The following is a 27,378-nucleotide window of genomic DNA, read 5'->3' as shown; positions in this document are numbered from 1 at the left end:
TGAATTTTTAAATTACTCTTATTTTATTATTGCCTTACCGAATAGAGCATTTTATTACGATTTCTGTGATTTATCACATCGTTAGGTTTTTTTCGAAAATAAAGTGTCTGCGAACAATTTATACTTTGTCAATTTAGTGAATCCAAGTTAATAGTTTATTAGACCGTATATCTTAAGACTGATTATCTTTAGACTGAAGACTATCTGAGACTCACTTCTTATGACTTCTGACAGCACATCTAATGAGTAAATACTCATTTCTGCTGTGGCTTCGTTTATAGTTAAATGATGCTGATCATAGTAGAAACGATACTACGTCTTATTTTATGATAATCGTCGGCATAAGTGACTATCTAATTCTAGGTAAATAATGAAAGATGTTTGCGTTTTTCATTATTTTTATTTTGCTTGCCGCTCTCAGTTCTAGTGGGATTCTACTCATTTCCACTTATAAATCACGGTAACTTTAAGATTCGCTAATTTTTCGCTTTTCCCAAAAGTGTTTCATAGAACTTTGATCTGTTTTCTGAAGACCTAAAACTATATTACGGCAGTTTGACTGAACGCCAGGCTGTCAAAGATTGCAACACTTCAGAAAATTAATAGGAAATTTAATTATTTATTATGAAATTAATTAAATAAATCTATTTAGGCAATATAATCCGTATTAGTAGCTAATAGGTCACTTCTCGACCTAGGTATATAATATACTATTCATAGGAACTTTCCATGTTTTTTTGGCACCTTCTGTATGTATTCGAAACCACTATCACATTTTTCAGAACACTCTGTATATGTACTATGTGTGCGACAGATTCACACAGCTTGGTCTATTTTCCCGCTAGGCAACCACCATTACTTGAAATAGTTCATAAGGTCAAAATCAGGTAATGCAGATTAGAGCTAGTAATTCACAAGAAAAGTCTATACATATCTATCCTTAACATGCCAGTTGGAATATTTCTTCGGCAAAAATGTTGCCGCTTGAATTAAAACGCGGCTGTTTCAAATGCATTTATTATAGCTAAGAGAGCTGCGAAACAACAAATGACGGTTTTCTAAAACAATGTTGAAGTCTGTCAACAAAAATATTTTGAAATTTGTGCTCAAGTTACTGCAAATTTTCAAGTTCTGCTGATCGTATTAATGCAGAAAATTTAATAAATCGACAAATCGCCATTTCAAATTTACCGCTAGAGGACATATTTCTTGTCGACTGAGTACGAAGATCTAGTTCGTTGGTAATCGTAATTCAGTGTGGCGGGCGCGGCCATATTGGGAATTCGTGAGACAAGATCTGAATTGTGAGTGTAGTGTGGTGAAAATTAATCCGAAAGCATCGGAAAATGTCTGAAAGAGAGGATAACGTTTACAAGGCTAAATTAGCCGAACAGGCTGAGAGATACGATGGTAAGTGTATTTTTTGTATTTTTAAATCGGTACCGCTACGCGGTGAATTTTTTCAAACACATTCTGCTTGCCTTGGTTTTTGTACGCTCCGCTCCCATTATTTGACATTTCTGACAGTACGATAAGCGTTTAATCAACAATTACTTTAGTTTAAACAAAATCTTTTTAATATTTCGGACTCTTTACTGATTAATCTGTATTTATGTGATTTAATAGCCTGTCTTCCTGTAGGCAGCTAAACTACTTTCCTATCGATTACCTTATACACCTTTATAAATAGTCAGATTTTGCAATTTGTTGTTGATTAATGCGGGCGAGATATCTGAACACTGATATATTCAACGACGCAAAACGATTTTAATTTGTATGTGCAAATAAATTGCACAGAACCTATAAAGGCAATATAGCGATCATTTGACAACTCCTTTGTGTAAAGAGCCATAATAATCGATCCAAAATACTTCACTGCAATTCTATGAGCCAGAATTCCAATTGATCAACTGAACCAAATGCCTAGACCAAGAAGGAGTCACCCTTTTTGTTTATTGATGAATTCCGATTAATAAGCTTTGCAAAACCCCGAATAATTTTCTATTTACCTAACTTTACATTCTTGTCAATAGTCGATTTTCTTTGGAATTGCCATTTGGAGTGCCAAAACTATGATGTATTACGCCAATGGTTAATTTTTTATTTAAAAAATAATCACATAAATTTGCCCTAACTCCTATAAAGATAAAATTACTTATCTATCGGAAAAGTGGAGAGCCACACGTGCCTACAGACAGATTTAGGGTTGGAGATTTGGCATAGGCAATGGCGTCTTTTCGGGTACATTCGCTTCGGGTTTCGAAGGATCGTAAACCTAGACTTTAAAAGCAATATACTTGGTCCACACAGGCGGCCAAATAAAACATATTTAATTTAGATAAGGGTACATGCTTATAAACAATACATTTCAGTATTTCATCTCAAATTTGGGGTCGTATTACGAATTGATAATGAGTAGGTGTCTACCCATTCACATAAACGAATTCTTTATTTCGACGTAATATAGAAATCACCTAATGGGGCACGACACATTTTCATTCAAATTAAACAGAAAATTCCAGTTAGTAAATGGCATTAATTAAGAAACGATATCTAGACGTTTCGATAGCGTTTCTGCTACCTTTTTCAAATAGTAAGTAAAAAATAGGTAGTATGCTTCTAAATAAAATCTTAGGTTTATATATAAATTATGGAATACAAATATGTGAAATATTTGCTCTGAATATTTCGTTTTTGGCAGATTGTCAAAGTTTTTTGACCAATCTCTTAGAGCTCATCGTATAGAAATAAATGTGAGTAAAACTATAAATTTGATAAAATAGCTAAATTTAGTTGTACTTACTTAATTATGTTTAGTACCTATGTAAGTACATGCAACTATTCTTTTTCACAATTTTTATTGAGTTTAGAACAGTTTAACAGTAATATAATATAATCTCAAAAATGGAAATTAGAACGCAACGTTCTCTTTGCGCTTCCTACTATTACTATATTCCATTTAGGTATGTTCTTAATTATTTCGTCTGAAAACATAACATGTTTAAAATGGACGTCTGCGTGCTTCAAACTTGATTACTAATACGAAAAGTTCAGTGTCTCCATGTAGCTCATTAATTGTTTCTAAAGTCTAATTATTTTCTTCGCGTGTTAAACGGCATGTAGGCTATAAAGTAATATGTTTAGTGATTGTTTATAATGACACAGAAAATGTTTTTTATCTGAAGGTAATTCCACAATATCTTAGAAGATATATTGTAAATGTTTCCACTTTTCAATGGCATCTGAATAAGCATTTTTTCCCAGAGAATCAAGAGCTCAAGCTGGAGTGTTGAATTATGATATGTTTTAAAATTTTTCTCTCATTAGTGTACTGGAACTCGAGGCAGACGATTTAGAATTAGTAACAAATTTGACAGAAGTGTCATGGGACATTTGACTATCTGAAAAAAAGATAATTTATACTTTACATACGACCACTACTGAAAGTCGTATTAAACACACTACCTACCATCTAAGTAAGTTCCATTTTACGTACATATTGTTAACCAAACGCACAGTTCTGTCATCATTCATCATAATATACACGTTGTATCTTGTATTAAAAAATACTTACCCTATTGAAAAGTGAGTCTGATGGTTTAAAAGCAAGAAGCCTGATATTTTGTCCACAAACAACATTAAGACTTGTCGGGAGAATGTAACTTATTCAATATTTGTGTATGAACGTATGACGTTTTAATTTGTCATTGTGGACTGCTGTCAACGTTTTAATTGTTGTCAAAACTGACATATTTAAAGATATACACATTTTTCTTTCAGTTTTAGTAACTTATCACGGTCGTAGGTAAAGTATGGTACATAATTCAAGTTGTAAAGCATTTACTTACTCAACTTTTCCATTCGTACGTAAAGTGCTCCTTACAAATCTAATTATGTAATATACTATTTCATTCAAAGTCTTATTAATGGTATGTGTTAATCAATTAAAGGACACACAGAAGTTTTGAAAATTTGCATGTGCTGAATTATTTTTTTTGTCAAATTTTGTTGTTTCATTTAATTTTTGTTCTTATACAGTTTACTTTTGTTGAGAGGCTTCAAAAATTATCCAACGATCGTAGTTTCCGAAGAAAGTATGCTACGAAAAAGTTAATATAAATATGTATACCTAGTCTCATTTGAAATTTTCTTAAGAATAATCCTGTGTATTTCAAAATTTCAAATATTAAATGCTTTGTTTTAGTTTTTAAAAACATGTTTTGGCCAGTACCATAAGAGTTTCTACTTGTGTCCGATTGATGATGCGGATGCAAACGTAAAAGAAAAAATACTTGAACAATACTTTTATTACAGAATATTATTATTTATCAGTATTTATTTATTGCTGTTATTACAAAAATCGTACATCATACACGTCATTTGAGTTTTTGAATAATCCCTTAAATTTATTTCTGGCATTTTTTCAAATCGGCTCTACATCCAGGTCAATTGGGATCTGTTGCTTTAACAGAAAAATATTGTCTGCTTTAGAGCAATTTAGTATGTTTAAACTTTTACTTCGTCCAAAAAATTACATTTACTTTACTTCCACCTTCCACTTAAGGTAAGGCACACTCCCTTGAAAATCTACTAACGAATTAGGGGATATGTATTGGAAAACGGCAATTTACAGATCGGTTAAGAAACTTACCGGCCCGACAAGCATGTTTTGATAAATGTTTCCGCTTGAGCTTGTACTATAGTTTTAGAGTTTTTCCTATTTTTCGGACTATGAGACGATAAGTGGCATCTCAAATGTAGCAAATGATTTTTAGAAGAATATTTTAATGTTGCTTTCGCGTCATAATTTTTATTTATTGTTAACACAACTCGTTCTAGTCGTCTTCTCTTTCAATTTCAATTTCTTCAGTACTATCTACATAGTATAGCACACATTCTATATCATTACTTATTCTGCAGTTTTTAAATGAATTTGCAATAGTCTCGTCGTTTATGACTTCCCATGAAGTTATCAACCAGTTGCAAAATTCAGACAGTGTTGGTCGTTTCATACGTCCGGTTGCGATGTCGTCATGATTTGGCGTTGCCATTCATTTATTCCACTCTTCTCACATACACTTCTTAAATGGTTTATTGATAGATTCATCATCATGCATCATGAAGAGTGGTATGAAATCTCGAAGAATTCATGCATCAACCCTAGTTTCTGAAGCGAACATCGGGCTTAAGTGCGATCTTGACCTAGCGGAATACGAGCATAGTCTTGATTCGATACTCGTTTATAAATACGAAGCTAAAAAACTTCTACTTTTCTGACTCTTTTGTATGCGTTCTGCATTGATCCGCACTAACATCGCACGCATTTCAGCAACGCACATGGACGCTTTGCTTATATCTTTTTTATCCACAATTTCAATCCTGTCTCATCCATTCAACCTTTTTCTTGAACGTGAATAATAATGTCACGAATAATTTACTATGGCAGTAGATTGAAGTAGTACTATTGAGGATTACCATGATAGTAGTTTTCTTTCGTCCGTCCAACTAGCTAAAATTACAACTTTTTTGAGACTTATTGGTTTGATGACTATTGCTTTGATAGATGTTTGAACCGATATTCCCATGCTTCGATTGTTTGTTTCCGACTTTTTCACTTATCCTTCTAACTGTTTTTCTATTCTCGAACTATTTTTTCTGTTGCTGGCCGTCCAAAATATCTTTTTGCCGCTCTGTTTCCATGTTTTATATAATTGATGATATTTAGTTTATGTTTACCCCACGTTATATAAAACTTTTGTTTTACGCTGATTTTTTATGATTAGAATAGTTAATTACTAATTATTAAAAAAAAAATTAATCGTATAAAAGCGCACACGATTATCTGAACCTGAATTACAACAAAACACCTATGCATATGCCAACATTTGGGTAGAAAAGTATTTTTCATGGCGACATTAACCATTAACGTCGTATAAAAATAGATCAAGTCCTTTATCTTTTTAATGGGAACCTCAGTTATTGCTTTGTGCTTTGCTTGCATGGGTTTGCAACCAATTATTGTATGTATGTTTACAAATTCCTTTAGGAAAAACGCTAGGATTTACTGTTTTTAATATTTTCTTTGAAAGACGATAATGTGCTCGTTTTATTTTATTATAGTCTGCTAAGAAACTGTAAACGAGTTGACTTCTTGGTACTATCGTGGTGAATACGAAGTACTTATATTCTTATTATATTTGAGGCTAGAATGCTGCATTTGTGAAGTTCTAACTGTGATTAGTTGTGGAAATAATACTCGAACACAAGAAGGCTGCGGATTGTTTAACGATAAGAACCTTGATCTGTCTAAACTAAGACACACAGCAAATTCAGGACCTTGGGAGGGATCACTATAAACCTATACCGGGCGACCGGCAGCTTCAAGAACAAAAACTGGAAGTTTTATTAGTAGTAGAAGAACATTTTTTTATTCCATAAATGTTCTTAATATTAAATAAACACGACATATAGCAGAGCAGAAGGGATTTAAATTTTTTGTTTTAAAAATTTTAATGGGGATCAAACGGCATCCATCCACAGTTCATTTCGTACAAAATGATGGAGTCAGTATGTATGTCATAACGACCTGCAATTTTTAGTAGCATAATTTTCTCGCATGATGCAACTTTCTGTTTGAGTGGTTCTGGCAACAGGCAGAATTGTATCATTACATCCAATGGCGCTAATTAATTACAATTACTACAAGAAAATATAACTCCGGGAATTCCTCGACTTTATCTAATTTTAAAAGCATTTCTAATGATTGTCTATGGTTTGAGCAAGACGGTACATCGCCACACTATTAACCATCATGTTCTAATGTATATACACATTACAACCCCACCAGTTATATTTAAGAAACACTGAGATAAGAGAACATCTTACTAGACAAAGAAACATCCTAGTCTGTAGCATGACTTAACATCTTATTTTGGCCACTTAGGGGATATTTGTTATTAATAGTCAATCGTTTGGATTAAATTTATGAAATATAGAAGCAGCGCTATGAGTATCGAAATAAAATTTAGTTGAAATTTTTACTCCAGTGCTGAAAATAAAAACTTGTAATTGTTGGTAGTAGTGGACGCTTAAGATTTGTTCATGTTAGGTTTTTTCTCGAGTACAAATTTCGCATTCGTTTGAAATAACCCATTTACAAGACACTTCAAAGAAAATTTCTTACGAAATGGTTTCAGAAGTACTTCCTATCAATTTTCTGAATTAATGAACTTGATTAGCTGAAACCTAACAAAACATAGTTGTTTTGCAGTCATTGACTCTAAGTATGTATATTTTCATTTGACAGAGATGGTAGAGGCTATGAAGAAGGTCGCCAAATTGGACCTTGAGTTGACGGTGGAGGAACGTAATCTTTTGTCTGTCGCATATAAGAATGTAATTGGAGCACGGCGAGCTTCTTGGAGAATCATCTCATCGATCGAGCAGAAAGAGGAGTCTAAAGGAGCCGATGACAAATTGGAAATGATTAGGCAATATCGACAACAGGTAAATGGTCATTAAAAGATGAATTTTAATAGTTTTAGTGTTCAATAGAGAATTACCTATTTTTATGTTTTTGGCTTCAAATATAGGGTGTTCCATATAAACTCGGCAACCGTTCAAAACGTAGCTGTTTAGGTATACTATTGTTATACCTTGTATGGTTATGGAACAAAACTGCATTTATTTTGAGTAGAGGTGAGAAAAGGTGAAATTTCGATTTGAATCGATTGAATACATGTGTTCAGGATTAAAGTTTTATGAAACTGCCACATTTTTAAGCACACAAAGCACCGAGTATCTCGAAAGCCGTAGCGATTCATAATTAGTAGAGTCAACACAACTTTAAGTGAGACAAATGTTATGAGGGGTATATTTATTTTGATGTTGCAGACGCCAATAGCATAATGCAGCATATAAATAAATATTTTATTTAAAAAAACATTAAACTTTTTTTGAATTGAGTTATTAAAAACCGAGCACATTTGTTAAATGCACCTCCTGTAGATATCTGTTTATCCAGAAAATAATCGGGGCGCTCATAAAAACGGGTTAATTTTCTAATCGAGGTTCGTCAAAAATTGTCGAAAGTACATTCATTGCATGAGTCGGCATCGTAAAGTGCGGCTAGCGTTGTTGGTAACCAACGTACCGAAAGGACACGGTACATAAGAAGATTGCATGAGTTGGTAATTTACATTATTGTCTACATTTAAAAACTAAAAAAAAAACTAGCTTATGATTTCCCGAAAATAGCTTATATTTAAATCACAATAAGGTAATTATTTACGCCATGATCTGATACCAAGACTGCCGCTTTGCCGAGTAAGACTATGCTCACCTTATAGGAAATCTCATAACAAACAATAGTTTTCCTATAGACTTTTCGAGAAAATGCCGTTTTCCACCACTTTTAACTCTCTGAAATTCACCAATTTCCAAAACAAAACAAAGGACATAATATATAGACGTCGGGACCGGCGTGCCAGTCCCGAAGAATTAAATAATTTGAAAGGTTAGTTTGGTAAGTTAGTTTAAAAGTTGACAGACATTTTAGGACGGCCGGTCTTGCAGCTAATAGCGTGTATGAGTAACTGAAGCTGAACTTCATAAAATTCTGCTAGATTGCAATTTCCTATTGTACTGTTTGTTTTGATTGAGATTTTCGACTTGGTGACAGTTTGGCAACATGGTTAAGCAGTATCGAATTTTCGGCTGCGCATACGGTGGGTGTGGGCGATAGCAGATCGTATTGGTATTGTAAAGCTTTACCTATTAATGATCAAATTAACTATGGACATGCGATAGGGTATCTTTTTGATATTTTTTTAATTTGAATTATTGTTCAAATGTCTATTATACAGTCTTGCATCTGAGTTTCTTTGATCTGCCAAATTTGCACCATATTTTTGCAACAAAAATGAAGGGCGCGAAAAACTGCTTGATAAAGATAACATTTTTGATTGTGCGTGTTGTTCAAGAAATTCCTGACGTTTTGAAGCATTTTTTTAATGGAACACCCTGTATTTCCACCATTAGCTGGCAACTCATCTGCTGTATAAATCTATGCTACTTTGATATATCCAATTTACTTTTAAAGTTTTGTCTACTTATTTTCTCTTAAAATATTTAATATGTAATTTAGTGTTTGTCTACCATATATTCTCATATTTTTAGGTCGAAAAAGAATTAAGAGATATTTGCTCAGATATTCTTAACGTGCTGGATAAACATTTGATCCCCGCAGCTTCAACTGGAGAAAGTAAAGTGTTTTATTACAAAATGAAGGTAGGTGAAATATTTACATTATAAAAGATGTCGGAAACCATACATAAGTACACATAATTTCATAGGCGATACTAAATGTGCAAACAAGTTATACAAGCTAGTTAAAAAACCTGACGATTTAGTTAAATTTTGCTAACTTGTAGTATTGAACACGGTGGCCTACATTCAAATATGATTCTCTAAAAGTGGTATTAATTTTTCTCAAGAAACTTGAATGGGTTTTTTTTAAATAAGCGCGATTTATTAATTATTTATGTACCTCTATTGCAATTGTCAACAGAACCATATATTTTTAAGAGACCCCAAACTAAGTAGTGAATTTCAAGAATATATCGAAACGGTACGAGAAAACGGTTCAGAGAATTTCTGAGGAGCATCGATTTAGAAGAATTTTGAAGAATCGAATTAGAATAATATCGCACAAGAATAAAATTGAGTTATCAATATCGACAATTTATTTCAGGGAGATTATCATAGATACTTAGCAGAATTTGCCACAGGCACAGACCGCAAAGATGCCGCAGAACATTCATTAGTAGCTTACAAAAGTGCAAGTGACATCGCAACCACAGAATTACCTCCAACACATCCGATCAGGTAAGCTGTATAGTTTCGTAAGCGTTTTACGAACAGAAATTAAATACACAAGTGTATATGTAATAAATATTGAATGTAATTATGTTTTATTTTTATTTATTTATTTATTTATAACCGTCGATTCTGATTATGTGAATGTATTTCTTTATAAAATATCCTTTTGTTTTAGGCTGGGTTTAGCTCTAAACTTCAGCGTCTTCTATTACGAAATTCTCAACAGTCCTGATAGGGCGTGCAGGCTTGCCAAGGCGGCCTTTGATGATGCCATCGCCGAGTTGGATACTCTCAGTGAAGAGAGTTACAAGGACAGCACACTTATTATGCAGCTGCTCAGGGATAACCTAACATTGTGGACTAGTGATATGCAAGGGGATGGAGAAGGTGAGAATATCATGAATAGTTAATATATCTATTTAATATTCTGTGGCTGGTTATTTATCGGCAATTAAAATATCGATGACAACCTCAAAGCTTTTTCCGCGGCCATTGGCATATGTAGTATTCTCGTATAATTAGTCATGGTATTGCGTTTAGTTAATAATGCTATACCCAACATAATTATATAACTGCTACGAAATGGTTATCTACATTATTCTGTGAAGTATTACATTCATTTGTAGTAAAGGAAGAAACCTACAAAGTTTTTGTTTTAAATGTGTAATGCCTATATTTCAAAATGCGTTTTTGTGTTTGCTCAGTACAGAAAAAATATATAATCCAAAATGGCGTTATTTCTTTTGAGCAGTTACTGGGGCTTAAACAAAATTGTTGTTTATTTTGTTTCTCCAAGATGTGAGCTCTTGAGGATCTAATTTTATTACTTTGTTACTAAGCCATATTTTACAGCAGTTCAGCGATAATTTAGCAGACATTAATTAGTATTCTTAAATATTACAATTAAGGCATTGTGAAACTTGCATATATATATGCGGGCAAATCCCCTAGTTGGAAAAATTATATTTCATCAGGGTGATTAACAATTGGAATCGTTTTTTTGAAAATTTTACTGGAGCTTATTTGGAAAGGGTGGAAAAAATGTTAAAAAACTGTTTAGTTTTTTGGAAGGTAGGTATTCGCTATGGAAGATAACAATTTCAACTTTGCTATTCAGCAATATTTTAAAGTAAGTTACAGCCGTTGGCAAACCAGTATTGTAGCTGAACATTACAAATAAAAACTTGCAAAACTTAGACATTTTCTATTTGGAAAATTTATGTTTCTATTGATTGTACGAAAAACCACATCGCCCAATTGATTGCAATTATTTGTCCAGACATCCACGTGACATTTGCGATTTTTAAATACAGTGTGATTTGTGAGGTGTTGTCTGGGGCGGTGTACAGAAGGAGTACATAAAAAATAGCTGAAAAAATTAATTGTTATTAAAAACTGAGAAATTTGCAACAAACTATATCAAAAAGACGACAGCAATGTTTGTGAAGGTAATCTGTCTTACTCATTATGTAAATACCTGTTGCTTCGTAATTTAAAAAAGCGCGGTCATGGAATTATGCAGAGAAGTGAATAGAAAACAAGTCAAAACAAGTGACAAGAAAATAGACAAGGATAAATGGTAAATTCAACAGAATTCGTTGACTGTCGAACGTACGAAATGTCAATTATTGTCCTCATAACCGCAAATTTAAGTTTACAAATAAAAATACCTTTGAGTTATAAACTCGAAGCCGTATCGAAGCCTGTATATCTCCTCATTATCCACTCTTATCGAGCAGCTTCGGTTAATTAACTCCTAATGCTCAATTTGTGCGGGTGTTCAGTTGGTTTAATGTGTCCTTGTGCTGTATGTATCCTACATACGTGGTAGGAATGTAGTCCTTTCTCGGTATTTATTTGGTGCTTAGGAAAGTGTCAGTTATTGTGCTCTGAGTACCCGTAGAAGGTCTGCTCTATTATGTCCAATACTTGATCCTCTGTCAAATCTATTGTCGTCCACTATCTTCGTAGAGTCAATCTCCAGTGTCTCCAGCCCTTTGTTGGCGTGAGTTCTTACAGCTTCTGCTATCTTACTGTGGTATTTCCCGAAAACTAAACGCATGTTTGCAAATTCGTGAAAAGAGCTTTATAGTCAGTCGCAGTTTGACAAATTATTGTTATTTTTGACAAAGGCTATCTACTTGCTGTACCTAATCGTTTTTTCTTGACAAATTTTTGAAATATCCGTGTTTACCAACGGTCAATCGCCTCGCCAACTCAAAAAATGCTGGAGGAACTGCCGGAAAGAACTCTAATTAGAGAGCGTTTTTCACGCCTAAAGCAGCGCATTTGCTCTTTCGAGTGATGTTATGAGCCGGATTGTTGCATTTTTATCTTTATTGTAAAATTTTTGAAAAATGTGTTTTGGGTGGCCATTTTCTGAATCTTCGTATGGACAACTTCTACATTTTTAAAGATAGATAAGGAGAGCAAAATTGGGAGAATTCGATTGCCTATTCATTACCGTTTTCAAAATTTAGGTACCCGACTTGGTTCCTGAAATACATGAAAATACAAGAAATCAACATTTTTTTATTTATCACATATTTCGTAAACTGATTAACTTAGAAAAGAAGTTAAAATGGTTTTTGGTAGAACTTTTTGCGTTGAATTCAATAAACTAGCACTCGCTGTCATAGTCAACTTGATTTACGAGATAAAGAATAAACTTGTTTTTTAAATGGTATCATAGTTGGCTGTGGGCCTTTTAAAATCCTTATTTTTTTTCTGAATTTAACGATATAACTGTTTGTATGTTTATCTCTTCTTTTAACTGTGAAAATTGAAAAAAAAAACATTAACAAGCATCTAGCAGTATTGTCACGAAATGGTTATTTTACTTTATTTTAGTTTTTGCAGTTTGAGTTAATAAATGTCATTAGTTAAAAGTATTATTGTCGCTAAGTAAATATGATGCATTTTGTTAGCAAAGAAGACGGGAAAATGTATTCTGTTACTATACCTGTAATAGAATTACATAGTAATATGGCTATCAATCTAAATTTGGACCAATACATGGAGAGGAGACAATCAGACAAACAACTGTTTTCACGACTGGAAGCCAACTTGAAAAAATACGGATCATTTAAAAAGCCAACAAAGGGGAATATTAAATTTAAAGAACCAGATGGAGAAAAACTTTTAGCTTACACCCATTTTAATCCAAATTTATCAATGATATTAACGACCAGCGAATGTAATGTTTCAAAGGAAGAAGCCCGGTTAATTCTAAAACAAAACCAATTCAAGCCTTTCAAGTAGCTTATTGCAAATGCTATGCATCTCGATATTCTGGACCAATACTTCAGTTTTTGTAGGTGGTTTAGTAGGGTTTGATAGGGCTATTAGATCTAAAGTTTCGCCTCGCCATTTTATTTATTGTCAAATCTCGGTTTACTAACAGTGGAATATTTAACAGACACAATCATGTTTGCGGGGCTAATGAAAATAATCATCTAATTCAAAATAGACGAGATCAACGTGTTTTTTTGTGAATATCTGGTGTGGCATTTTTAGTGATAAAATGATTGGTCCATTCTTTTATAATCACAATTTAAATAGCGAAAGATGTTTACACTTAACATAATAGTGCACCTTCACACAACTCACGAGTTGTATGTGAAGATGCCAAAAAATGCCTGGACACAAACGGAAGTCAATTTGAACATTTAATTTAAACGATTAATTATTGTTTTGTGCTTTGTGTGATAATATAGTTCTTGTTTCTTTAACCTACTACATATTTTTTATCTTCTTTTGAAGTTTTACGAAATAAAAGGAGAAAAACATACAAATAATTATATCGTTAAATTCGGAAAAAAATAAGGATTTTTAAAAGCCCACAGCCAACTATGATTACCATTTAAAAAAACAAAACTTTATTTTTTATCTCGTAAATCAAGTTGACTATGACAACGAGTGCTAGTTTATTGGATTCAACGCAAAAAGTTGTACTAAGTGCAGTTTCTACTTTTTTTTTAAGTTAAACAGTTTACGTAATATGTGATAATTAAAAAAGTGTTGATTTCTTGTATTTTCATGATATTTCAGGAACCAAATCGGGTACCTAAATTTTGAAAACGGTAATGATTAGGCAATCAAATTCTGCCCAATTTTGCCCATTTAACGGATTCTCTATCTTTAAAAACGTAGAAGTTACCTATACAAAGATTCAGAAGATGGCAACCCTGTATACAGTTACACACCTGAATAGTAAATACCTGTAGAGTAAATAATTGTCCACTCAGACCGAATGCAATCATTTGTCGATTAGTGAACAATAATTTAAATAATAAAAAAGGCAAACAGGCTAAAAACAAAACGTAAACAGCGGTTCAGGTTAGATCATATCGACACATGACGTTCTTAAAAATTAAGTATTAAATTAAGAAATTGGGTAATCCCGGCCTCACTTACTAGCCAGTAATTGATTTATAATATAAATATTTCTTTAGGTGAAGCAGAAACCAAAGAGCAGCTGCAAGACGTAGAGGACCAGGATGTGTCATAATCTTAAGGCACTTTCCAGGACCCTTTGTGGGGGCACCACTAAATACCGAACTATCAAGTGCTGTGTTGTAGTAGTGCGGGGCGCGGGTCTGTATTTAGTTCACGTCAACACAATACTACAAATGCAAGCGCGGGCCTAGCATGTCAAATTTAACTTGCAGGAAACGTCGTTTTAGTATTTTTGATTTACTGTGAAAAACATTAATTTTTTAGAAGCACATCATCATCATCATAAACATACTGTCATAGTTTTTATAGCTTTTTTAGATGTTAGTAGGCCACCAGAACATGCTTAATACAGACCATTTTCAGTCAATTTGTTTGTTCAGCGGCGTTGAAGTAAATTTGTAACGTTAAATTTGGAGTATAACAAGCCCGCGCCCAAACTTGCAAGGGGCTCACGTGAGCTCTGGTACATAATGTATTATTATTAATATTATAGTAATTAGCAGTATGTTTTAGTCTTTTTAATAACTGGTGGGCCTATAGCCCGACGTCATCAGAGGAACATGTCTTAAAAAAATGTTTTACAAAAATCTGGTATTTTAACGTCATTTTAGATAACAATTTCTTTTATTCGAGACACTTATTAGATAAGATAATGATACCACTCGAGGCAGGTATCATTATCTTATCTAAAAGTATTATAACTTTTTGGATCTGGTCGAACGATTCGTCGTTTTAAAACCAATATAATCAAACATGGCAAATATAATTTAGTTCTGCTCTAGGCTCAATCCTCTTAACGTAAAGTATGCTCTGGATTGAATGGAATCTCATGACTGCTGATGGAAAACTGCCGCACAGCCCATACATGGGACAGTTTGAATGGATGAATGTTAACTATTTTAGAACATCATAGAAATCTCTCGCTTGGAATATATTTTTTAGAAATTTTATTTTTTAGCTTCGTTAAAACATGTATCGAATGTCGGCGAAAATTTTAATGAACAAAAAAAATAGGTTGAAATAGTTTAGCTGACACATTTTCGAAATTTAATGACTGCATAATGGGAACTTCATTTTCATGGATACAAGACATCATTTTCATCACTTCACGAGGCTAGATTGTATATCAATATTTTTCTTTCTGCGTAATTTAATTCTTACATTTTTCTATTAATACTACGAAGTAAAATATGACACTCATTACCTACGTGTTAATAATAACATACCTAGGAGATAAAACTTTAAGCGTTTGTATATTGGCGTTTAATGCCTCGTTTGACTGTTTTATTGCTTGTATTTCTGTCAGTATTTTTTGACGATTGAGAATGGTGAAACTACATCACATGCATTTGTTCATACATAAGATCGCATTCCGTGTTGGCATTTTTTGGTTGTGTTTCAATCTTAATGTCCAAAATTAATTATGAAAGCACTGAAATTTCATGATACGCTGCTTAATGCGCTGATAATAAGTTTAACCCATATTCTGTCGTTCAGAGGGTTTTTTAATTAAAGGCCCAATTTTAAGCATCACTTTCAACAGCATTCTCATCTATGCTTTAAATGTTAAGCAATTGATGCATATGTTTACGTTCAGCATACTTTAAAATGAGTACTTAAATTTTCAACCCGTTTTCATTCATAACGTAATATTGGAATACTGGTTCATACTGGCTGGTAATTTATTTTTGCATTATTTTGATGTGTGTTTGGATGTAACATGCTGTGTAGATTGATTAAAGAAATTGATGTATTATTAAAAAATATATTTAAATCTTTGATGTATGTTTATTGATTTTCAACATTTTAGGTAAATTAATGGCCTGAAAAAATTATTTTTGCTCTCGAGATCAGTTTAAGTTTATATTCTTCCTTTTGTAAACGAACAATTAATAGGCCAGGAGCGTTACAGATTGGCATGGCTCTAACGTGATGTAATTTAGATGACTATTGGAATCGCTCGGGAAAGTTAAAAAAAATTAGACTTGTAAATTTGTTCGTTATGCAATTTTCTAGAAGATGAGTTGGTCCGATATCCGTCGATTTGAAATGTTCTCTGTAAAATGCTCGAAACTACAAAAAAGTAGTTAAAAAGTAAGGTTCCAATCACGCCATACATTTAGAGAAAAGTACTTGACTGCAATACAAAATGAGAGCCCTAAGGCCCATTAAGATCGGACGGACAGTTGTTGCATAGATAATGCAATTGTTAAATGACTGAAAGATGTTAGAATCTGAAAAAGCTTTCTTAAATTTTGTATCAGTCTCAATGTTATGAATATTTTTTGCGCCCCCGCTTTCACACCTTGGACCCCTAAACTATCATACAATTGCTAGATTAACCATTTTTGAATTTTTGATAATATTTTGAGCGGTTTTAATCTTTGAAAATTTTGGCTTTTATTAATTTTAATGCCACTGCGTGCATGACGTCACCTTCAAGCAGTAGCTCCTTTAAAACACTTTGCCTATGAACTGTTTCGGTTGCGCGTTAGTTATACGTTCCGACGAGAGAAGCGGCGGCTAATGAGATTGAACTGGTAGACTCGAGAGAATGAGAACTCGCAATTGCAATTTTGGGAAAATTACTCGGTTTTTCAGCGAATGAGGAAGACAATTTAATTAAGGAGGTCCGAAAATACCCGTTGAATTATGATTACGAAGAAGAAAATTATACATTTTTTGCAGTAAAAGAAAATGGATGGAGACAAATAGACCCATCAATGGGAAGAAATGGTAGGTAAATTGTATTAGGATTTTTTAAAAGGAATTGTTCTTCTTTCTAACAAAATAAGGGTAAAAAGATCGGACATCGTCCATATGTTCAACAGTTTTCCTCAAATGTACCTCGTGAATTGATCTCTTGAACCGATCTGTTGCGGCTATAAACGCATCACCGAAACGTAATCGCCGATCGCACCACCGAAACTGTACCTCAACAGTGTTAATATAACATATGGGGTCAGTTTTGGTTCCGGTGCAGAAGAAAAAACCGTTCTGTTCCGGTTTTGGGTCCCTGATCAAAACTAACTTTGGGATTGATGACAGTGGTTTGACCACGCAGTGGCATCTATATTTTATATCCTCGTATAGATTTATGTGAGGAAAATAGATCTGCGACCGACTCGGGTGCTTCCTTATTCTCACTTGCAGCAAAGCTAACGAAGGCGAATAGGTGAAAAACAGGTTCTGGAAGTGCTTGCTTGTGGCACAGCCAGAAAACCTATTCTTATTTTAGCTTTCATGACTGAGTAATCAGCGAAACTTTTTGAAACCTATTTACCACGAAGTGTTCTGGAGAATCTAAGTAATAGGTAATGTCTCACAGACAAGCTAAACTCACCTGATGGCGAGTGATAGTCGACTATTCGAAGACTGTTCTTGTCTTTCTACAAAGTATTTGTTCTGTGATGCGGCGCTTTTGTCGAAGCCGAATTATCATCCAGTACGGCTTTGAATATATTTATATATTTTTTCAAATGTCTCTGATAACATAAGTCAAATATTTAGATCTGTAATATGACATTTCATCCGATTTTATTCCAGTTTTACAAATCCTGATCATTTCTTCCAATTTTCAGTTTTTTGGGAAGTAGTTATTTCGGAATATCGCATAAAAATTTTGTGGCAATATGGAAGAACACATTAATAATAGCATGTACCGAGTCTCTAGATTTAAATAAACAGTTGGTGAGAACGAAGAGTTTTGCTCAGTGTTTGAAGACGATTTGGTTTAATTTCCTATTAACTATTAAGAGTAAATAAATATAGAACATTACTAGCATTGGTCACTCCTTGATGTGCCTTGACCGATCCAATAGACATATCTCGTTTAGTGACAACGATATTTTAATAGAAAAAATAGGTGTTTTTTTCTTTTGCTTGTTGTATAAGGTCCTGATGTTATTTACTCAAATTGTGCGATGTTTATTGTTCGGCTTTGGTGTCGCGTTGTTTGATCGCTGAATGTAGTTGACGGCGTAAGGCTGTAGTACTTTATATTTATTTCAGTTTCATGTCTTTCTAGCCTTGGAAAGACCCGAATAAAGGCTCAAAACGCCGTCCATTTTTAAAATACAAAAGGAGTTTTAAATCCTTTTATATATTTATCTATTATTTCTGTTAAACCAGATATAAAAACCAATTTTCAACAAAAATTTTTTTTATTTACATATAAGACATTTCTTTATTAATATGTATTTTCATTGCAATAACATTATTAGCACACCGAAATTAAGGAAAAATACGTAAAACCAAAACTCCCACTGCTATAGAACTTGTCTAAAAAACTTGTAGTCTTACCAATACAACACACATAGATTACTATTGCGTGTCTTCTGTCTTCTAAAATTACCCTTTACAATATGTATATATGTAATAAACGTTATAATTAGAATATATCTGGGCAATCTGCCCATCGCTTTTCTTCTTTAGAAGTCCAATATGTTTGCTTGTATATATGTGTAATGATGTCACTGCCCTCTTGCGTTTTCTGCTCGAACCATAAAGGTTTGTAAGGAGTAAAAGGCCTACCTGTAAAGATAAAAACAGAACAAACATTATTTCCAACGTAATCGAGTTACAACCGTTCCCGTTCATACAGTAAGTAAATAGTCTAAAAGTTACAGAATAGAAAATAAAGTTTGTACCCTCAGATGCAGCTTTCTCAGCTTCAGCTTCACGTTGTCGTCTAACAGTTCTTTGCTTTTCTTCAATTCGAATTTTCTCCTTGTTTGCGTCATCCCAACGCCCTTCTTCCATTAGCCTGAAACAAACAGACAAACGCCATTATTTCAACAGTCGATTAAAATCATTTTGTCCCAACTCTTCATTATGTTGTCAGTTTTTGTAGATATTTAAAATGTTCGAATTTTAGGACCCAAGAGGGACTCAATAAATACAGTATAGTATAAATACAAAATAGTAAATACAACGAATCCAGCTGTTCTTTGTCTCACAAAAGAGAATTAAAGTGTTAAGTGGGTTAGGGCGGATAAAAAAATTCACTAAAATTAACCACGATGTCAATTTCATAAGGGATCTGAAAAACCCGATCCATTTTAATTTAGTGGTTTGAATGCACAAAAATTTTTGTCTAAATTGAAGAGTAATACAACAATGACTATAAATTGTCAAATTTAAAACATTATAAAACCAGACGACTATTTGCTGCGATTTCAACTAAGAGCCATTTCACACGGGACACTCTGCAGCGCTTCTCAGTGGCACGCTGAGGGCCAACTGCACCGTCTTCATCATAAGCGTCACTTAGCTAAGTGTCACTTAAATACTTAAGCGACACTTAAAACTAATCTGCTGCACCGTCCAACTTTATCATTCGCTTAACTAAGTTCCACCTAGTTCAGGGATTTTTGATAATTTTAGGGGATTTCTTACCTGCCTAATTTTAAAGCTTCTGACAGAAACGTCTGCGAGAAAACGATGGTTGGACTTTCGACTACTTTTGAAGGCGATTGAAAGCGTGTAAATCTGTGTAAGTAGTGTTTTCAGTACGAAAAAAGTAAATTAAATGGAATACCCAATGAAATCGGGAAAATACTAAATTACCAAAAAGAATGCACACTCCCATATTATAGCAATTAGGAGAAATATCGGTTATTAGAAATATGCCGAGACTATAAAGGGATAATCGAAAACAAGAAAACTGACTCGTCCACGTGGAGAGAAAAAGACAATGCCAGGAGTAAGATCGCTGCCGATTTCAACGCCGTAGTAAAGAGTAAAGAATCTCTGCGGGAGTCCTACGAAAATAAAAAAAGAAGTCCGAATGGCTGTGTTCCAAGAAAAAAAATCGATAATACAGACCGGCGGTGGTGCAGCATTTACACCTTCCCAGGACCCTTGTAATGAAATTATTAAGGACGTCAGAAATGAAAGCGGCAGACCGTAAAAGAGAGCGAGAAGAAGCAGAGCATGCTCTAAAAGTAAAATGCTTACAATTAGACATTGCTCTTCAGGAAGCCGAATTAAAAAATAAATAAATCCGAATAAAAGAAAAAAATAGAATTGGTGTTTTTATATAAATATATTAGTTGTACCATTACAGTCTCTTTGGTTAGTCGAAACTTTTAAAAAAATGTGTAATCATCCAAATCATGAAAATGATTTGCACGATTGTTAATCCGCAGTGGCACGCCAAATTCAATTATCTCCAATTCATCTATATCGTCGTCATCGTTCCATATTAAAGAATTCATAAAGAACCCTATTTTTACCCTATCAGATATCCGCCGAACAAGCATGAACCAAACGTGATTTCAACAGTGTGTTTTTGGTTATGTATATATTTGTAACCCGTCAACCAAACCGCGACGCTTGCGTATAGGTCCCACTTATGGCTAAGCCGAACCGCAAGTACGGCTTAGGCTAAGTGCCACTTAGACTGGTTTAAGTGGCGCTTAAACTGCGGTGCAGTCAACTTAAATTATTAAGTTCCACTTAACTCTTAAGCCGAAGCGGTGCAGTTGGCCCTGAGAAACGCGTTTTGAAGGTACATCGATTTATATGGAGCTATTCACACGGGCGCGACCAAGGCCGGACCACCGATTTAGCAGCGCTTCTGTGGCGTTCAGTGGTTGACTACCACCAAGAAGCGAGACTGATAGCGATACATTAGTTCAATTGCTGGCGTTTACACGAGCCACTTCAGTCTGCTTCATGTTAACGTGAGCTTCTCAGCAGTTCCACCGAGAAGCGCTGCAGAGCGGCTGGTACAATGTCAACGTACGCTTATCAGCAGCGCCACTGGGAAGCGCTGCAGAGTGGCCCGTGTGAAATGGCTCTATGAGTCAAATAATGTTTTAATAGACGCAGCAAATTATTTGCGCCTCTACCTGAATAAAATTTAGTGGCAGCATTCTCTCGCGTGATGAGTAGTTGCATGTATTGAAAATGTATAAAAAACGACGGCAATCCCTTTGAACAGTTTTTCTAGTTTCTTAAATTATATTTTCGTTACTTTCAATTTAAAGCAGCCATCTTTATCTATTTAAACTTTGACGATTGTTTATTATATTTTTAAGTTTTTTTAATATTTTACAAACAATACATTTATTTCACTCACCTCTGATCTGGCCGCAATCTAGAATCAGTAGGTGGAACTCCATCTTCTGGCTCATTTAGTTGGGCAGCTAGCAAAGTAAAGTTATAGAATTTTTCAGAATCTTTAGGTGCGTCCCTACGTTTCCAAGCTAATATCGGATTTCCAGTTTGATAGATGGGATTCGATGGAGTACCGGTGTTGCCGGTCACAGGAGCAATTTCGACCTAGTAATAACTAGACATTATTTCACGGTGTAGATTGAAACAAAACACGTTATTTTACATAGAAGCTGTTTCAAAGCAGTTTGTAATGCCAGCGTTTTAGAAGGGCCATCTGAGACATTTCGTTAAATATACAGGGTGTCCCGCAAGCTCATGATCAAAAGGGTACTGCGATATTCTTTGGACCAAAAGAAGATGATCTGACGTAACTTTTATTAATAAAAAATGTCTGGCTCCTCTGCTATTGACGGTCAAAGTTCATCAAAAAATGTATCTTTTTTGAAATATCGGGAGAATGGTACGATGTATTTAAGTGAAACTCGCTGTGAATTTGTTCTGCTGATGATCAACCTAAAGTGAGTTGATTTCATCTTCCAACTAAAGAATTCACCACTTGTCCAAAACGGCGATTGTTTCATCAAAATATTAGTCTTACATTAGAACAAATTCACAGCGAGTTGCACTAAAATACCTCGTAACATTCGACCGATATTTCAAAAAAAATAAATTTTTTGAAGAACTTTGACCATCAATAGCAAAAAGGCCAGACTTTTCTTCTTCGTTTCTTGAATCGTGGGAAGAGCACATGTTCTGTCTAGTATCTTTTAATGTTTAAAATGGCGCATTCCTTTATGCGATATTTGGCGTTTCAAAAAAGCAATGCGGAAAATAAAATTTGGATTACAGGTAAAGTGCCATCTAGTGGCAGTGTGGAAAAACATATTTTAAACAGAAAGTTAGATATCACTATGATAAAATTGTACCAATTTTGAATTTGATCAGCAAAGAAATGCTCAGAATAGGTCAATAATAAAGATAAAGAAAATTAGTGTGATGAGCTGTAACTCGAAAAATATTCAGACTTCGAATTTTTGGTACATGACTTTCTACCATTATTTTAGCATGTATAATCAGAATTGATTTTTCTAAGAAAGTGAAAGTGCAGTTGTCGACGAAAGCGGTAGTGACCCAACTTTAAGCAACGATTAGGACCGTATTTGGACACAAACAATTCTATTGAAACATTTCGAGGAGATTTTTCGTAATCTTAAAGTTTGCAACCTGCTCCGTATTAAATAATAGTTCGAAGAAAGGCTGGATATATCCTGTCTTATCATCAAAAAAAGAGAATACCTAATACACTAAGTCTAAATTTACCACTCACTCGAGACAAATTACATGTTTCAAAATTTTGTCTCAATAAAACGGCTTAACTTCACTTCGCAGCAACAGTTGTTTGCTGATTACGTTTGTTTGAATTGCATCACGCTGCTTGATGTTATAGAAAAGATTTCTTGAATCTATTACTTAATACGGCGTTTCTTAAATAGGTCGAGGTTAAGCAAGCTATGCAGGAAACCTTTCAATGATTCTCCGGGCTGAACTGAGCTGTGTTGAGTGCGTCAACTATGTAGAAGATTGTTCGATTAGAGCCCCTCCAAGGAAACGTACTGACAACATCAGTTTTGAAGAGCTCAATTTAAAAGCAAATTGCAACTGTATCGTTTTTAATGAGTCAATTTTACGCGCCCCCTAGCTGGCTGAAAGCCTATAGCTTTTACTAAAACGACTCATACTCTGCTCAACATTTCTCTTCTAACATAGTTATTCAAATTTAATGATTTGAAGAAGTACCTGATCGTCCCATGTTCCATTGATTACCCACTTTACGTTGCCATTATCCATAACAACGCCTTTAACTCTCCGTTGCGAATCCCTGGTGAAGTACGAATAGGGGATGTATTTTAATTGACAATTGATACCGACAGCAGACCCTTTACCGGTTATCTCCATATCACCTAGAGAAAGAAAATAATATTAATTAGTCTAGTTACACAGCCACACAACCAAAATTGTTTTGCTTGATCTGGGGTTGAGACACTCATATCCTGTGGCATTTTGACTAGTCTAGTCGTAATAGATGAAGGTAAAATATTTCCGGCTGTGAAACAGCGTTTGAATAATTAAAAGAAAGTGCGCAAAACTTTAGAACCGTTGATGCTTATAAAAAAGTTTCAAGTATTAAAAATGTCTACAATATGAGATAAACTAAATTAAAATCTTCCTGTTTTTCAACGATTGTAACGGAGTAATCAAAGCTTGTAATCATTTTTGTTTCTGTAGCTGCTAGAAACATGTCGTATGTGATTTCCAATTCAACCCCTGTGGCTACTACAGAATAAGTGGCTTATATTTGTCGGTTTTGAATTCCTCTTGGAGCTGTTTTGGTGTATCTTGTACGATGCTAATATTTGTTTTTCAAACACTAGCTGATGTTTCGATTTCCTCGTTGGTTTTTACTAAGAAGGCGCTCTTTCTTTATTGTTTCCCTTCACCTTTTCCCATTTAAGGGCCAGTTGAATCCTGGATGTTGTGATTGTGGCTTCTATTAGAAATGTGTGTGTGAAGTGGCGTTGGTGTTGTTGTAATGACAAAGTTGTGGTGTTGCTGTTCCTGTTTGCGGCCTTAGAGAAAGGATGCTGTGGATTCCTTGGAGGCATAAAGGTATATTTTTGTAGAGGCGTCGGTGTTGTCGGTGAGGCGTTGAATTTCGTTTCTCTGCCTCTTTTATTCGACTGTATATTGGCCGGCGTGTGTGTAACATTTTCGACCGATAAACTTTTTGAAGTTTAGAATTCGAATGGAATGAACGGATTTGTACCGAGCACGTCTTACTCGCGGTAAAGCTATCGCAAGACTATCCTATTTATAATAATATGGTGGGCTTAAAGCTAAAACTGACCAAGTTTTAAATATTGATTTTTGGTAAATGCACTTTTAAACCGAGCCAAAAATTATATCCGATTCAGAATCCAAAATTGGAAACTTGGTCATAACGAACATATTTTAGTGCGACTGTTTGTGTCCTTGGCAAACTTCGTCAGTTTTCGAAGCCAAATATATTATTTTTTTAAATTACTTGGTCAATACACAAATACGGCAATTTTGGACTTGATCACGTTTAGCTTTAAACCCTCGATATATAATATAAAACATAATATTTCGTTATTAACATTTTCTCTTCTAAATCGTAAATCGACGGATTCGAGTTTTTTAAATCATTGGATAGAGCATTGGAGCATGAATTATGCTCTTTAAAATGTATCCCCTCGGTGGGGGTGCTATTTCATTTACTATTAGAACTACTTATCTAAATCGGCGATTTTTTTATTCCTGTATACGTACCATGTTGATCTACCCATAATTTTCCTACAATAATGTTATGGACAGTAGTTGTTACTTTTCTCCAAGAGTACTTGTTCCCGCTTTTTAAAAATTCTGCTTGGGCACTTCCTAGTGGAATAATCTGCAATATAGAACATGCTATTTCAACTCAATGAAAACTCTAAAATGACAACGTACTTGTAAATATTTTCCTCTGAACTTGGATGTCATCGTAAATTCTTGCCAACAATGCCATTCCGCGCCCTCACAATATTGGGCGACTATTGGGGGATGATGAGAGACTTGTTCACTAAAGCATCGCCACCCTGAAATGGTACAGTGTGCATTATTATTCATATTAAAAAGAATTGGCATCTTCAAAAATTTACATTATTTTAAAATAATAGTTAATAACAAAGTTGAAATTCGACTGTCACTGATAAATATGGTACCGAGCACGAGCTTCCAGTGTTAAAAAACATATTAATAAAGCCAAGAATTTCGTCGATAACATCCGAATAAGATATCATGTAAGATAGTGCAAGTTTCGAGGTTCGCCAACCTCAGGCACCCCCGGGACCGGTTTCGAGCCTATTAGCTCTCATCAGCCCGGCTTAGCCTGAAATTAGCTACTGCTAGTGATGAATTGGGTCGGAACTGACCCAATTCAGTGAGCCTTTGAAAAGACCAGACGGGCCCGGATCTCGAAATTTTCCAAATACGAATCTCAGGTTTTAACGGACCTTTTGTATGTCTACATATAAAGCCGCGTTCAACTGTAGTACAAATTATCTAACATGTTCTTTCAAAATTTACAAAAACTATAGTGAACTTAATTTAATAAAATTAAAAATATCTAAGATATTTTGCTTTCAATTTCATAAGTTGGCGAGACGTGAATCCTCGGCAAACCCGGTTGTCGAATCAGTCCAGACCGAGTGGATCCGAGATTCGAGTCATGCCAGGTTGGCTCATAGTTCTTTTGTGGACTTGGGCCACCCAGCTAAAGACATCGATGAACAATTTAAAGACGAAATCGCGGTCCCGTCTCCACCACTTTCGGTAACCAGTGGTAATAAAGCCAGCATAAAGAAAATAATATGCTTGTCATAAGTTGTTGCAGTGCAATGCCCTCTATTCTTCTAATAATAATTACTAATTCTAATTACTTTTGTGCTCAACTAGCGGATGCCTATCAATGTTATAATAAATACAAAACAACAAAAAATTCTTACCTAAATCATCTGTCCGATCGCATTCATAAGTTTCTCCTAAGAGAGGATTGAATGGCTTGCCCGTTCTGTTCGAAGTGGTTGCATACGATGAAATTGTATATGCCGCGACATATGCTAATTGTTCACACGGATCAGTACATCTGAAAGTAAAAAATATAAATTGTGTCTAGCAGATAATTACCTACACTAACTTGGCGGCCTTATCCAATATGTCAGCATATTCATAATCTTCTGTTAAACGTTGTAACATACTCAGTGGTTCATTAAAATTGACAGGCATAGGTATTTTGGACAAATCTTTACCAATACAATTCTTCATGATGGACCACAAGTTTAGAGGATAGTTGGGCTTATCTGGTATTCTCATTCTTCTTTGACGCCTACCGGCTGCAAAAATATAATTTAAACATTAATAACATGTTAACTTTCACCAGAGAAAGTAAATCTTTGCGGCCGACTACTCAGTCGAACGCCAGAAATGCCGAATTTGCAGAAGCGGTTACTTTTCATAACTTGCGATATTTTCACTCACTTCGTTCAACTCCTAAACATGAACACGTCAAAAAAATAACATTTATCCTCTGCATAAAATAATCCACAATTATTTACCATGTGATTTTTAGGAATTATCTGTTAATGTTATGTGTAAATAACACCTATCATATTGTACCGTGGATGGCCGAGTATTAATCTCTTTCTCCTACTTCCAACTTTTATTCCACTCGGTACAACTTTAACTACGGAACAGGAACAAACTAACTTCTAAATTAACGTCAACTTCACAAACAACAACAATAACAAACGGAAAACACGCGTTTCCGACTCCCGGAGTTTAACTTCTTCTGCACTTGGTCGCTCCTGTCACTTTACTCCCCCTGTCTGGTTCTCGTCGTCGCTTATATACTTTTCTCCAGGTATTCCAGATAGTTCTAGAAATCTCCAGAACAGGTGCGAAACTTCCCGCTTGTCAGTGTCATATTTGATGTCATAAATGAGCATAAATGTCATAAATGAGCCCCATTTGGGCCCCATTTACTGAAATACCATGAATTTCGATCCCCCATTCCAAACGTGAGTACCCCAGGCCATTTCCGTTACAATATCAAGAAACTTCCATGAGTCAACTATCAGATAATTCTCTTTTAAGAATTTTATCTCAAATAGAAAAGGCACTTTGTCGTGAGATTTTCAAAATATTTTGGCACAGAACTCCTCTCCAGGCGCCCGAGTTGCGAGCGGATGTTAATTTCGAAACGGGAATCATGACCCTGTCCCTGCATATTGAATTGATGGATGCGCAAAAAGTCTAAAGTACACTAAGTAAGGTAAAAAATTTCAAGCATGTATGTATGATGTT

The 27,378-nt window shown here is 34.5% G+C and overlaps 2 protein-coding genes across 2 annotated transcripts in view; one reads left to right on the top strand and one right to left on the bottom strand.

The window, feature by feature from the left end:
* The first annotated feature begins 1,056 nt into the window (after nt 1–1,056).
* LOC109535538 (14-3-3 protein epsilon) lies at nt 1,057–16,118 on the top strand. Its single transcript, XM_019901453.2, has 6 exons — nt 1,057–1,410; nt 7,307–7,506; nt 9,178–9,288; nt 9,752–9,885; nt 10,055–10,266; nt 14,334–16,118. The coding sequence occupies exons 1-6, from the start codon at nt 1,347–1,349 to the stop codon at nt 14,387–14,389; spliced, it is 777 nt and encodes a 258-aa protein (XP_019757012.1). The 5' UTR covers nt 1,057–1,346; the 3' UTR covers nt 14,390–16,118.
* A 2,363-nt stretch (nt 16,119–18,481) lies between these two features.
* Nucleotides 18,482–27,378, bottom strand: part of LOC109535542 (oxysterol-binding protein 1) — a gene marked incomplete in the record, with an annotated part of 33,565 nt that continues 24,668 nt past the window's right edge. Inside the window, 8 exon segments of the mRNA XM_048665771.1 lie at nt 18,482–18,870; nt 18,987–19,102; nt 21,422–21,624; nt 23,257–23,420; nt 24,808–24,928; nt 24,985–25,112; nt 26,022–26,161; nt 26,213–26,432. Coding sequence (XP_048521728.1) covers nt 18,728–18,870; nt 18,987–19,102; nt 21,422–21,624; nt 23,257–23,420; nt 24,808–24,928; nt 24,985–25,112; nt 26,022–26,161; nt 26,213–26,432 — 1,235 coding nt within the window.

This window comes from Dendroctonus ponderosae, unplaced genomic scaffold, assembly GCF_020466585.1.
Source record: "Dendroctonus ponderosae isolate FM_Combo_2020 unplaced genomic scaffold, Dpon_F_20191213v2 Dpon_F_20191213_4, whole genome shotgun sequence".
Classification (NCBI taxonomy): Eukaryota; Metazoa; Arthropoda; class Insecta; order Coleoptera; family Curculionidae; genus Dendroctonus; species Dendroctonus ponderosae.
This window is presented reverse-complemented; position numbering and strand designations above follow the sequence as displayed.